Source organism: Piliocolobus tephrosceles, chromosome 12 (assembly GCF_002776525.5).
Source record: "Piliocolobus tephrosceles isolate RC106 chromosome 12, ASM277652v3, whole genome shotgun sequence".
NCBI lineage: Eukaryota > Metazoa > Chordata > Mammalia > Primates > Cercopithecidae > Piliocolobus > Piliocolobus tephrosceles.
In genome coordinates this window covers 103,956,236-103,970,620 of record NC_045445.1, presented here as the reverse complement: position 1 = coordinate 103,970,620, position 14,385 = coordinate 103,956,236, and the positions used below count along the sequence as shown (strand labels likewise).

General features: G+C 40.2%; 1 protein-coding gene across 2 annotated transcripts in view; it reads right to left on the bottom strand.

The window, feature by feature from the left end:
- Positions 1-14,385, bottom strand: part of EFHC2 (EF-hand domain containing 2) — a 209,584-nt gene that overhangs the window by 96,289 nt on the left and 98,910 nt on the right. For both annotated transcript variants that reach the window (XR_002729725.1, XM_023202816.1), the window contains exons 5-7: positions 6,839-7,090; positions 5,479-5,592; positions 4,950-5,088 (exon numbers count right to left, since the gene is read on the bottom strand). Coding sequence is in view for 1 of the 2 variants with exons in the window: in XM_023202816.1 (XP_023058584.1) it covers positions 4,950-5,088; positions 5,479-5,592; positions 6,839-7,090 (505 nt within the window). In the remaining variant the exon portion in view is untranslated. The remainder of the gene's footprint in view (positions 1-4,949; positions 5,089-5,478; positions 5,593-6,838; positions 7,091-14,385) is intronic.

The following is a 14,385-nucleotide window of genomic DNA, read 5'->3' as shown; positions in this document are numbered from 1 at the left end:
CCTTTTCCACTGTCAAAGTTCTCATAGAGGAAGAGTACAAATTTTAGTGCACACCTCTAGAAGAGAAAATGGAGATCAATTTTTCATCCAAGACAACCTAACTCTTAATATTAAGGTGGTTTTTTTGTTTTTGTTTTGTTTTTTAACTGATGATCAAAAGGCTAAGAGCTTGAGGCCATTTCTAACTCTTGTTGAAAACACTTTCAGCTTTCATATTTCCTTAGACTTCCTAGCAGCCTTTGTGTGAAATTTCCCCAAACACAATCCCCAAAAGAGTATTGTTACATCCTAACAGAGACTGCTTACAGCAGACATGTATAAAGGTGACTCAGTGAAAGGGGGGAGCCAGTCTGCCTGTACAGAAGTGACTTGTGAGCTTCAACTATTACTATTTTTGTGGTGATTAAAGAAAAGTCTTGGAAATAAAGAGGAGAGTTCAAATCTTGGAATTGGGCAGAATTGCAGTAGACTCTATCATTGCTAACCATTACATGTAACGCACTACTGTTTGGTCTTTCATTTCAGGAAGAGCATCATAACCATGGCAGGAGAGCTCTATGTGATTACTAAAAAATCTGGGCCTGAGCAGTTTCTTACAACAGGAGAGACATACACATACAACTCTACGTACCAATCTAAGCAGTCTAACCAAAAGAGGACACATATTGAATCTCAAAGTAATTAGGACTGCATTCTACACTTCCCCCCAGAATTACAGGGCTTATAACACACTGTTGTTTTCTCAACCATATAATTTTTGCAACAGATTTAAGTAACAAAAGAACCAATTTAGAGCTTTCCTCTGCACCCACAGTGCCATCTAGTGTATAAAAGCTGAGAACTTTTCCACTCCATCATGCCTGACTTTTATACCACCACATACATCTTTTTGGAAACTCTGGCTCAAGATCCAACTTTAAATTCCATTTCTCTGGGTAATTTGCATACATTCACAAAGCTCTGAACTCACAGCTGAATGACAAGTTTCCTCACTTTGGTTTTCCATCATCCCAGCATCCCGCATGTTTTAGGTGTTCAAAAATATTCATTGAATAAATGAAAAAGTGTACATTTTTGTACAAAGCATCTTCCCCAATGTCTTAAGTTGGCATTCTGCTAGATTCTGAGACAGATATGTCTTTTAATTATCTGATTTCTCTAATTCCAAGTGACTTGTCAAAACTTATATATGTATCTCGAATGCCCATCCATGGTTGATGAGATTCCAACAAATTGGCAGAGAGATGATACATATTACAAAGGAGTCTTAATGTTTCTTCGTGGTGATTTTCTATTCACCATCTCAGTGGGAAAGACTACTGGGAAAAGCCTTCAATTACCTCATAGTTCATCGCTTATGTTCTAGTAGCCTAGAGATGAATACAGGTTTTGGGAGGCTGGAAGCTTAAATAATTTGGGCGAAGCTCTTCTAGACGAAGAATGTCAAATTACTAAGACAAAATTAGGCCAGGGCCTTGGATTGGGACCCCTGGAAAGGAAGACCTCTAAAGATTATTATTCATTAGCTTCAAGGTAAATCCACTTTTACTTGTATTCAATAGCCACGTCAAATGATTTCAATGAAACCTAAATTCGTGATTTACATCATGTTAGAGCTACAAAATCTTTAAGAATCCTCCCATCTCAACCATCTTCATTTTATATGGGAAGCAAAAGAAACAAAATTGTTAGGTCCATCAGGACCATGTAATGAGACCAGAAGCCAATTCTATCCTATTGATGCAATTTTAAGTGTCCAGTTCACTCAAATAATCATTAAACACTCATCTTAAATGTTCTGCTGTTCCTAAAAATTCAGAGATGGCCAGAAATGACTCCACAAAATTAAAGGTCTTTAAGATTTTTGTTCAATCTAAATATAGCCTAATAAGTGTTCAAAAGCAATGAGAATGAACAGTCTTGTTACTAGTTTCATTGTCCCAGCCACTAAGAAAAAATAAGAAAGTCCACTGATAGACAAATAACAACCTAAAGCAGAAATTCCTACGTATGAACAGTTTACATTTGATCCCTGTCCTTTTAGTGAAAGAAACACCTGCTGGAACCCCTAGAGCCTTTTTCAACCTTCATGCTATAGGAAAGATCAACAGACCTCCATCTGCCGGTCGGTGTTCATTCACATAAAATAATGAGGGAGTGACATGCTACAGCCCGGCAGGCAAGCCAGGGCCAGCAGGATGGCCAAACTGCCTGATGGAGGGGGTCACACTGCACTATTAAAGAGAAGAAATCTATGGAATCACCTTCTCCTTAGAATCCTTAAAAGTATGAAGGAATCATCTTAAGAGATTGAGTTTTACACAGGAGCTCAAATGTCTCTTGGAATTCTAGCAAGCCCTCCACTTCTACATAAATAGAAAGGTTATCTATGTACCTTTCTTGGGACTGTGGCCAACTCCTTGTCTTTGTCTGCCATTTTTTCTCCCCCAAAAATATGCTGGGGTGTCATCACACAGGAGAAGGTACTAAAGCACCAAGGCTGCATTCTGCATTAGAAGTCTCCCCCGACTTCCTGCTAGAGAGGCCCCTAGCTGTGTTGCTGGTACTTGTCAGATCCTTCCTGCGTCCTGCACAGTGGAGACACCCAGGTTTTCTACTGAACGCAATTATTGACAAGGGAGGAAATGTGACCACGATTATTGACAGAACCACAATGATTGATGGGACTTTGTCCTGGTGTGGGTTTTAAGGATACCAAAACATAACACATGTAATTTGGTCAGTTTAAAAAATTGCTGGGACCGGATGAACTATAAATAAAATTAAAATGGCAGAAATAACTGTATCTAAGTAACATTAAGGATATTAATTTAACCTTACCAAAAAATCAGGAAAAACAAACGCAAAGATTATCAGAGAATAATGATTCATTCTCCCCTCCACCTCATCATAGATATAATTTCTAGTCTTTACTTACATTAAGTACACTGTTGTAACTCAAGAAATGTTGTGTAATAATAGTGTCTGTTAAATGGGATATTTTAACATATGTTATGAGAAATATAAAAAGTCAGTGTGACTATGAAATGCATCATAATTTTGCATTTGCATAATTCTCTGTTTAAATGCATAATGCTCATGTTATATTAGCTTTAAAGGCACAGAGTACTTTTTTTTTACATAATACAATTAGTCCACAGAGTGAACAAAAGAAGTGAACAGAAAGAAATTCAGCACAAGGACTCGACTGAAATGGACCATAGGACATTTGAAGCTGATACATTTACCCAGGATGGCTTGATTTGGAGCACAACAGGGAATTCACACTGCCTCCAAAAATTTTCTAGAGAAGCCGTTAAGACCCTAACAACATACTAACTCTCACCACTAGGACATTCATTTTCCCAAATGCAACTTTCATATTCTCACCAAGCTGACAGACAAACATCAACCAAAAGTTGGACTTTACGTTTAAGGAATCATACAATGCTTTGGAACATTTACCACATCCTTTGTATTAAGGTAGTCATCAGGTGTAAGTTATGGTTTTTGGTGACTCATCTTGATATATACATTTAAATTTTCATTCTATACTAAAGACTTACGGATTCCAAACAGGCATCTACATTTATTAAAGGCCAAATTCTTTTCCCATAGTCTAAGGGCCACCAGCAGCTTCTCCATAGCAGCTGCCACCTACACATTCCTGGCTGCTTCTTGTCCACAGTCCCCAAGGCAAATATGCCCAACTGTGTCCACTGAAGGGGACTAATTTTAGAAAATAAAATAAAAAGAGGTCACCAATTTGGCCCCAGTAGGGCCCATACATTTTGACTAATCTGGCATGCAGATGCAGTGCAACAAATTCCCCTAATGAACCTAAGAGTAACACTGAAAGCCTTTTTTACTCTAACCCCTTTGTGTGCCTGATGTGCCTTCTCTCACACTATAAAGACTCCCAGAAGGCCAGGAACACTACACAATGCAGACAACAAGACACATAGCATGGCATCATCTCATTCTAGAGACAAAGCACTTTGTCTTTTAAGAAGCTGCGGTCGCACTTGGCTTCCATCTCACCCCTCGGGGAAGTGTGTTCATATGAATACTCCAAGGTTCAGAGAGAAGTACAGGACTAAGTACCCCCTATCCCAACTCTAGTCCCAAACTGGGAGGTCAGCAAGTCCCATCAATTTCTAGCAGCAGTAGGTACCTGGAGACTCAGGTAGAGGGGAGTTTAACAAATGAGGGTTTATATTTTAGGTTACACGTCACATCCTCCACCAGCTTCCAAGACACTCGTAACATGGTGTCACACGCTGCAGGTCTCAGTTCCCCTTCCAGCCTAGAAACCTCTTATGCAATTCTGTATCTCCTAAGTCTACTACAATGACCTACATATAGAAGGTGCTCAATCAATAGCTCATTTTCATTCTGAACTGAACTAACCTTATTGGAATGGAGTTAATGTCTGAGAAGAGAGAAGCTTAAAACCTGGCTGAGCCTCACCAGGAAAGGTAGAGCAAAACTAGCAGAAGAGAATTCCCTCGATAACTCAATTAGGTATACCCGTTGTGGTAAGAAGAATTAAGTGAAAAGAAAAGCATTCAGATTTCCATTTCGATTGTTCAGCCAAAACATTTACCCCATATTGGAGTAGGGCAGAGGACTATAAAGGAAAACGGAAGTCCCTGGCATCAGGCAGACAAGTTCAAATCTTGGCTTACTCTTTGCTCACTGCATAACCTTGGACAAATGAGCCCCCTTTAAGCCTCGGTTTTTTTCACCTCTAAAACGGGGATCATGAGCCTACCCATAGAGAATTGTTAGGAATATATATATAAGACAACAAACGGCTGGAAGATAGCAAATGCACAATAAGTGGTAGCTATTATGAGCCTAACATTTGAAACTCCAAAGTAAAATCTTAACTGGGGAACAAAGAGTTTAATTTTAAAAATATTTTAATTGACATACGTATCACTTACCAATTCCATATTTAGACTTATAATAAGACTTCGTAAATTCATCACAGTCATAAAGGAGCACTTTTCTTCCCCACACATTGATGGTGACTCCGAGGAACAGGTCACTATCTTTGTAAAACTCTTGGTCTACTTCTCCTAGCTAATAAAGACAAAGGAACATAGCATTGGCACCATGGACCCTCCAAAGAACCAGGAACCCCTTCCCAGAGAAAAAAAGGAAATTAAAAATAAAACTTCAATCTTTAATAACTAAATTTTAACAATCAAATAAAAAAGCAACCAGTTGATGTTAATATTCTAAAGTATTATTTTAGTACTGTAGTATTATAATTACAAACTGCAATGCAATGCATATATTTATATAGACATTTCAGCATGCTTATTACTAATAAACAGCAGTACAATGCATATTTATGTAATCATCGATTTCATTCACAATCTCACAAGAGAAGAGTATGTAACTCGCCCAACTATTCAGGTTCCAAAGAAGTCACACTAGAAACAGGTAATAAAATGTGAGGTTTCTTCCCTTATATCTATCCATCAGGAAGCCATCCGCTTGGTTCTTTTTGAAGTCACCGTACAAATTGAGAACCACTCGATCTGTTATCTGGCCTGGCTGATAGACTCTAGGTGGGCAATTCTGGAAGACAAAATCAAAACAAGGTGTGGTAGGATTTAATCCATTCCCTTTCTTACTATAACTCCAGGGCTGGCATACAGGTGGCACTCAATGAATATTTGCTGAATGAATAAAATGAATTAACTGATGTTGGCACACTGTAAATGTCAGGTATGTCATTATTATTTTATATTTAGCCTATTTTTCAAAGTCATTCTAAAAACAGGTTTTTCTGGCACCTCCTGGTTGCCTGCTATGCGTATCCAGGGCTCACTCTGGGACAAACTGTGCCTCCCCTGCCTCCAAGCACACGCAGTAGGGCTTCTGGCAGTGGGCTCAGAGAATCTGGAGAAACCTCCTATGAGGACTGAATGGCCAGCAGTTATTTGCCTCGGAAATTAGTGTTATGGTAACCTTTTCATGTGCACTAAGAAGATACTTTATCCAAATAAGAAAGAAAATATAACAGAGCTTTTGAAAAAGCCTTTATGTTTTTAAGTGTCCTTATAGGTGTATACAGGTCCTTCGATGGTGTTTTTTGGTTTTTTTGTTTTTTTACTGTTACCACATTTTAAAGACGGAGATAAGCTCAAAGAGGTTATGTGATTTGCCCAAGGTAGCACAACTATTAAGGGGCAGACTCACAACCCTAATCCAGGTCTGGGAAGTTTCTGCTGCACCCAAATTACATGAGCTCTCAAATGGCCATAAATATTTATAGAAATCAATCTGACAACTCTTTTTAATATCAAATAAAATGCAACAGTCATCACTGCCACTAGCTAGTGGCTAGGTGGTGACCAGCTGCTACACTCAGAAAAGGCACTTTGGTTTGTAAACTTGCATGTGTATGTTTGTGGGTGCATGTGTATAGTGTGTGTTTGTATTCACAACCCGGACCAAACCATGGGCTCTCCTCAGTAGTCTGCAGTGCCCCGTCCAAAGCCACAAGCAATTCTTTTACTAAGGAGTCATTTAGTTTCATAAAACTGGATATGAACTCAATGATGAATAGGTGCTTTCTCTTACATTTGACTTTTTTCCTTTACTTGCCTTAACTTCAATGTTCCAACTCTAATTGATCATATTCTCTGTATTACTTTCACAGATGTATATTAATAGAGAGCACAAAATGAAAGTTTTCCAAATACCTGCACCAGTGCATGGTTATTATCATCACATAGTCATAACACACAACATTCCAAACAGTGACCCTAGTCTCTTGACTCACAAGCAAATTCAGAAAGTGGTTATGTCCACTGCTCACCTTGGGCAGCTTACTCCTCCGAAGGAACATTTTTATAGCATCTCGGCCTGAGTTGTGTGGAAGCAATTCTTTGATTTCAATAGTATCATCACACAAGAAGTAATGCAGGACGAGTTCTCTACGGTCTCCAAACATCGAGACTGAGTCATCCCATAGGCAGAAGAAACACAAAATCTTGCCATGATACTGGAGGAACTGTTTCAGGGTGTCGAGGGATTCGTAGGGACGTAAGGGCTCTACGTGTTCTAGAATCTGCAAATGGAGAAAATGTCAGTAATGGTTGCAGGGTTTGCATAATCACTTCTAAGATACACACAATCAAGTGACAAATATATAAAGATATATTTTTGGCCAGGTACGGTGGCTCATGCCTGTAATCCCAGCATTTTGGGAGGCCAAAGCGGGAAGATTGCTTGAGTTCAGGAGTTCAAGACCAGCCTGGGCAACATGGCAAAAACACAACTCTTAAAAAAAACCTTAGCCAGGTATGGTGTCACACGCCTGTAATCCCAGCTACTTGGGAGGCTGAGATGGGAGAATTGCTTGACCTCAGGAGGTCAAGGCTGCAGTGAGCTATGTTCACACCACTGCGCTCCAGCCTAGGCGACAGGGCGACAGAACATGACCCTGTCTCAAAAAAAAAAGAAAACAAAAAGGATCTATTTTTCTATAGACTATTCTGTGATTTTGTTTTTTAATTTCAACTATGACATAGATACATATGCATCTATAACCAGTTTTAACCTTAAGAATAGAGACAAACAAGTATGAGGAAGTTTTTCATATTAAACATTAATACACTAAATTATACTTCTGGCCAGGTGGGGTGACTCACACCTGTAATCTCAGAACCTTGGGAGGCCAAGGTAGGTAAGGTAGGTGGATCATTTGAGGCCAGGAGTTTGAGACCAGCCTGGTCGTCCCTACTAAAAATACAAAAACGTTTAGCCAGGTGTGGTGGCAGGCGCCAGTAATCCCAGCTACTCAGGAGGCTGAAGCAGGAGAATTCCTTGAACCTGGGAGGCAGAGGTTGCAGTGAGCCGAGATTGTGCCACTGCACTCCAGCCTGGGCAACAGATTGCTCCAGCCTGGGCAATACTCTGTATCAAAAAAAAAAAAAAATTGAAAAAAGAAAAAAACTATACTTCTTTAATATTTTTTAAAACTGACTTTTCTCAAAGATTTAAAATTCTTATTTAAGAACAGACAAAACCAATCTATGGTGACAGAAATCAGAATAGTAATTGCCTCCAGGTAGGGAATTTGACCAGAAAGGGGGAGAAAGGAACTTTCTGAAGTGGTAAAAATATTCTACATCTCGATTTTTGTGTTGGTTACTCAACTGCACACATTTTACAAAACGTGTTGACCTATACAGTTAAGATTTATACAATTGACTCTATGTTAATTATATCTCAACCAAAAACATCATTTGTCTTTTCACTGGGAAATTCATATGTGTACATAGATTTTTGTGAAGGTGAAAGGGAAGAAATATATTCACTGTTTTATTTTAGCTCAAAAAGCTTTAGGTATCAAGGATAAGAATGCCCCGGAGAAACAGGAGCACAGCAAATGGAGAACTTAAGGTCTGCAGAGCCTCTGCCTCGGCTGTCCTCTGGCCCAGGAACCACTAGTTCCATAGTCTTCTTGATGCAACTCTTCCCTCTATTTGCACTTCTGCAGCCCTGTCGTGGAGTTAAACTGCCCCCATTTCATCTGATGTAATCAAATAGGACTGTTACATAAAGAAGTGCACACTGACAAGGGAGATGTTATCCCAAATCAGGTTATACAATCTTTTTGTAAATTCTTGAAATTTCTATCTGTTGAGGGCAGTCTAGGTGCAGTCTTAACCCAAGACAGCGGGGAGACATGATGGCTTTCCAAAGACTCTTCAGTCTTATCCCTGATATTTAAATGAAATTATGGGACCACTATTTCAATTGATTAAAAAACGTTTCTTTGGCATTATGAGGCCTCTAAGAAAAGCATTATTGATAATATACCATTGGGATTCTTTTCAGTCTAAGTCAAATTGTTTAATTTTAACTTTACATTTCAAGACAGCAAACACTGCAGAAGTAAATGTATGAAAGTCAATATAGAAGCCTCTTATTAAACTCCTAATTTCCCAAAGATTTCTATATTTATTGAAGAATTTTCTCCCTGAGGGAATAAATGCTAAAATGATGTTCCCACTCTGAAAGGAAATTATTTAAAACATTTCTTAGCTGTTCTTGGTATTTATTCTCAATTCCTGGCACAAAAGATCTTTTTCTGGGGGTGGCTGGCAAGATGGCCGAATAGGAACAGCTCCGGTCTGCAGCTCCCAGCGAGATCAATGCAGAAGGGGGGTGATTTCTGCATTTCTAACTGAGGTATCTGGCTCATCTCATTGGGGCTGGTTAGACAGTAGGTGCAGCCCAGGGAGGGCGAGCCAAAGCAGGGTGGGGCGTTGCCTCACCCAGGAAGCGCAAGGGGTCGGGGAACTCCCTCCCCTAGCCAACAGAAGCCATGAAGGACCATGCCATGAGGAACAGTGCACTCCAGCCCAGATACTATGCTTTTCCCATGGTCTTTGCAACCCTCAGACCAGGAGATTCCCTCGGGTGCCTACACCACCAGGGCCCTAGGTTTCAAGCACAAAACTGGGCAGCTGTTTGGGCAGACACCAAGCTAGCTAGCTGCAGGAGTTTTTTTCATACCCCAGTGGCGCCTGGAACACCAGTGAGACAGAACTGCTCACTCCCCTGGAAAGGAGGTGGAAGCCAGGGAGCCAAGTGGTCTAGCTCAGTGGATCCCAACCCCACAGAGCCCAGCAAGCTAAGACCAATGGCTTGAAATTCTTGCTGCCAGCACAGCAGTCTAAAGTCGATCTGGGACGCTGGAGCTTGGTGGGGGGAGGGGCATCCGCCATTACTGAGGCTTGTGTAGGCAGTTTTCCCCTCACTGTGTAAACAAAGCCTCCAGGAAGTTCTAACTGGGCGGGGTCCACCACAGCTTGGCAAAGATTTTGTAGCCAAACTACCTCTCTAGATTCCTTCTCTCTGGGTAAGGCATCTCTGAAAGAAAGGCAGCAGCCCTAGTCACAGGCTTATAGATAAAACTTCCATCTTCCTGGGACACAGCACATGGGGGAAGGGGTGGCTGTGGACACAGTTTCGGCAGACTTAAACGTTCCTCCTGCCAGCTCTGAAGAGAGCAGCAGATCTCCCAGCACAGCACTCGAGCTCTGCTAAGGGACAGATTGTCTCCTCAAGTGGGTCCCTGACCCCTGTGCCTCCTGCTAGGAGACACCTCCCAGCAGGGGTTGCCAGACACCTCTTACAGGAGACCTCCAGCTGGCATCTGGCAGGTGCACCTCTGGGATGAAGCTTCCAGAGGAAGGAACAGGCAGCAATCTTTGCTGTTCTGCAGCCTCCACTGGTGATACCCAGGCAAACAAGGTCTGGAGTGGACCTCCAGCAAACTCCAGTAGACCTGCAGCAGAGAAGCCTGACTATTAGAAGGAAAACTAACAAACAGAAAGGAATAGCATCAACATCAACAAAAAGGATGTCCAAATGAAAACTCCATCCAAAGGTCACCAACATCAAAGACCAAAGGTAGATAAATCCACAAAGATGAGCCAAAACCAGCACAAAAAGGCTGAAAATTCCAAAAACCAGAACACCTCTTCTCCTCCAAAGGACCACAACTCCTCGCCAGCAAGAGAACAAAACTGGACAGAGAATGAGTCTGATGAATTGACAGAAGTAGGCTTCAGAAGGTGGGTAATAACAAACTCCTCCGAGCTAAAGGAGTATATTGTAACCCAAAGCAAGGAAACTAAGAACCTTGAAAAAAGGTTAGAGGAATTACTAACTAGAATAATCAGCTTAGAGAAGAACATAAAAGACCTGATGGAGCTGAAAAACACAACACGAGAACTTTGTGAAGCATACACAAGTATCAATAGCCGAATCGATCAAGCAGAAGAAAGGATATCAGAGATGGAAGATCAACTTAATGAAATAAAGCATGAAGACAAGATAAGAGAAAAAAAGAATGACAAGGAACAAACAAAGCCTCCAAGAAATATGGGACTATGTAAAAAGACCAAATGTACGTTTGACTGGTGTACCTGAAAGTGATAGGGAGAATGGAACCAAGTTGCAAAACACTCTTAAGGATATTATCCAAGAGAACTTCCCCAACCTAGCAAGACAGGCCAACATTCAAATTTAGGAAATACAGAGGACACCACAAAGATACTCCTCAAGAAGAGAAACCCCAAGACATATAATTGTCAGATTCACCAAGGTTGAAATGAAGGAAAAAGTGTTAAGGGCAGCCAGAGAGAAAGGTCGGGTTACCCACAAAGGGAAGCCCATCAGACTAACAGCAGGCCTCTCTGAAGGAACCCTACAAGAAAGTGGGGGCCAATATTCAACATTCTTAAAGAAAAGATTTTTCAACCCAGAATTTCATATCCAGCCAAACTAAGCTTCATAAGCAAGGGGGAAATAAAATCCTTTACAGACAAGCAAATACTGAAAGATTTTGTCATCACCAGGCCTGCCTTACAGGAGCTCCTGAAGGAAGCACTAAATGTGGAAAGGAAAAACCGGTACCAGCCACCACAAAAACATACCAAATTGTAAAGACCGTCGACGCTATGAAGAAACTGCATCAACTAATGGACAAAATAACCAGCTAGCATCATAATGACAGGATCAAACTCACACATAACAATTTTAACCTTAAATGTAAACAGGCTAAATGCCCCAATTAAAAGACACAGACTGGCAAATTGGATGAAGAGTCAAGACACATCAGTGTGCTGTATTCAGGAGACTCATCTCACATGCAAAGACACACATAGCTCAAAATAAAGGGAGGGAGGAAGATTTACCAAGCAAATGGAAAGCAAAAAAAAAGCAGGGGTTGCTATCCTAGTCTCTGATAAAACAGACTTTAAGCCAACGAAGATCAAAAAAGACAAAGAAGGGCATTTCATAATGGTAAAGAGATCAATGCAACAAGAAGAGCTAACTATCCTAAATATATATGCACCCAATACAGGGGCACCCAGATTCATAAAGCAAGTTCTTAGAGACCTACAAAGAGATTTAGACTTCCACACAATAACAATGAGAGACTTTAATAACCCACTGTCAATAGTAGACAGATCAATGAGACAGAAAACAAGGATATTCAGGACTTGAACTCAGCTCTGGACCAAGCGGACCTAACAGACATCTACAGAACTCTCACCCCAAATCAACAGATACACATTCTTCTCAGCACCACAATTATTCTAAAGTTGACCACATAATGGGAAGTAAAACATTCCTCAGCAAATACAAAAGAGCGGAAATCATAACAAACAGTCTCTCAGACCACAGAGCAATCAACTCAGAACTCAGGATTAAGAAATTCACTCAAAACTGCACAACTGCATGGAAACTGAACAACCTGCTCCTGAATGACTACTAGGTAAATAACAAAATTAAGGCAGAAATATATAAGTTATTTGAAACAAATGAGAACAAAGACACAACATACCAGAATCTCTGGGACACAACTAAAGCACTGTTGAGAGGGAAATTTATAGCACTAAATGCCCACAGGAGAAAGTGGGAAAGATCTAAAATCAACACACTAACATCACAATTAAAAGAACTAGAGAAGCAAGAGCAAACAAATGCAAAAGCTAGCAGAAGGCAAGAAATAACTAAGATCAGAGCAGAACTGAAGGAGATAGAGACATGAAAAATCCTTCAAAAAATCAATGAATCTAGGAGGTGGTTTTCTGAAAAGATCAACAAAAAAGATAGACTGCTAATAGATAACAGTCTATATAGATAGCAGTCAAAATAGATAGCCAGACTAATAAAGAAAAAAAGTGAGAAGAATCAAATAGACACAATAAAAAACAATAAACAGGATATCACCACTGATCCCACAGAAATACAAACTACCATCAGAGAATAGTATACACACCTCTACGCAGATAAACTAGAAAATCTGGAAGAAATAAATTCCTGGACACATACACCCTCCCAAGACTAACCCAGGAAGAAGTCAAATCCCTGAATAGACCAATAACACGTTCTGAAATTGAGGCAGTAATCAATAGCCTACCAACCAAAAAAAGCCCAGGACCAGATCAATTCATAGCTAAATTCTACCAGAGGTACAAAGAGGAGCTGGTACCATTCCTTCTGAAACCATTTCAAACAACAGAAAAAGAGGCATTCCTCCCTAACTCATTTTATGAGGCCAGCATCATCCTGATACCAAAACCTGGCAGAGACACAACAACAAAAAAAGAAAATTTCAGGCCAGTATCCCTGATGAAGATCGATGCAAAAATCATGAATAAGATACTGGCAAACCCAATCCAGCAGCACATGAAAAAGCTTATCCATCCAGATCAAGTCAGCTTCATCCCTGGGATGCCAGGCTGGTTCAACATGCGCAAATCAATAAACGTAATGCATCACATACATAGAACCAATGACAAAAACCACATGATTATCTCAATAGATACAGAAAAGGCCTTCAATAAAATTCAACACCCCTTCATGCTAAAAACTCTCCATAAACTAGATATTGATGGAACGTATCTCAAAATAATAAGAGCTGTTTATGACAAACCCACAGCCAATATCATACAGAATGTGCAAAAGCTGGAAGCATTCCCTTTGAAAGCTGGCACAAGACAAGGATGCTCTCTCTCACCACTCCTATTCAACATAGTATTGGAAGTTCTGGCCACGGCAATCAGGCAAGAGAAAGAAATTAAGGGTATTCAAATAGGAAGAGAGGAAGTCAAATTGTCTCTATTTGCAGATGACATGATTGTATATTTAGAAAACTCCATCGTCTCAGCCCAAAATCTCCTTAAGCTGATAAGCAACTTTGGCAAAGTCTCAGGATACCAAATCAATGTGCAAAACACACAAGCATTCCTATACACCAATAATAGACAAACAGAGAGCCAAATCATGAGTGAACTCCTATTCACAACTGCTACAAAGAGAATAAAATACCTAGGAATACAATTCACAAGGGATGTGAAGGATCTCTTCAAGGAGAACTACAAACCACTGCTCAAGGAAATAAGGGAGGACACAAACAAATGGAAAAACATTCCATGCTCATGGATAGAAGAATCAATATCGCAAAAATGGTCAGACTGCCCAAAGTAATCTATAGATTCAATGCCATCTCCGTCAAGCTACCATTGACTTTCTTCACAGAATTAGGAAAAACTACTTTAAATTTCATATGGAACCAAAAAAGAGCTCATATAGCCAAGACAATCCTAAGCAAAAAGAACAAAGCTGGAGGCATCACACCACCTGACTTCAAACTATACTACAAGGTTACAGTAACCAAAACAGCATGGTACTGGTACCAAAACAGATATATAGACCAATGCAACAGAAGAGAGGCCTCAGAAATAACACTACACATCTACAACCGTCTGATCTTTGACAAACCTGACAAAAACAAGCAATGAAGAAAGGATTCCCTCTTTAATAAATGGTGTTGGG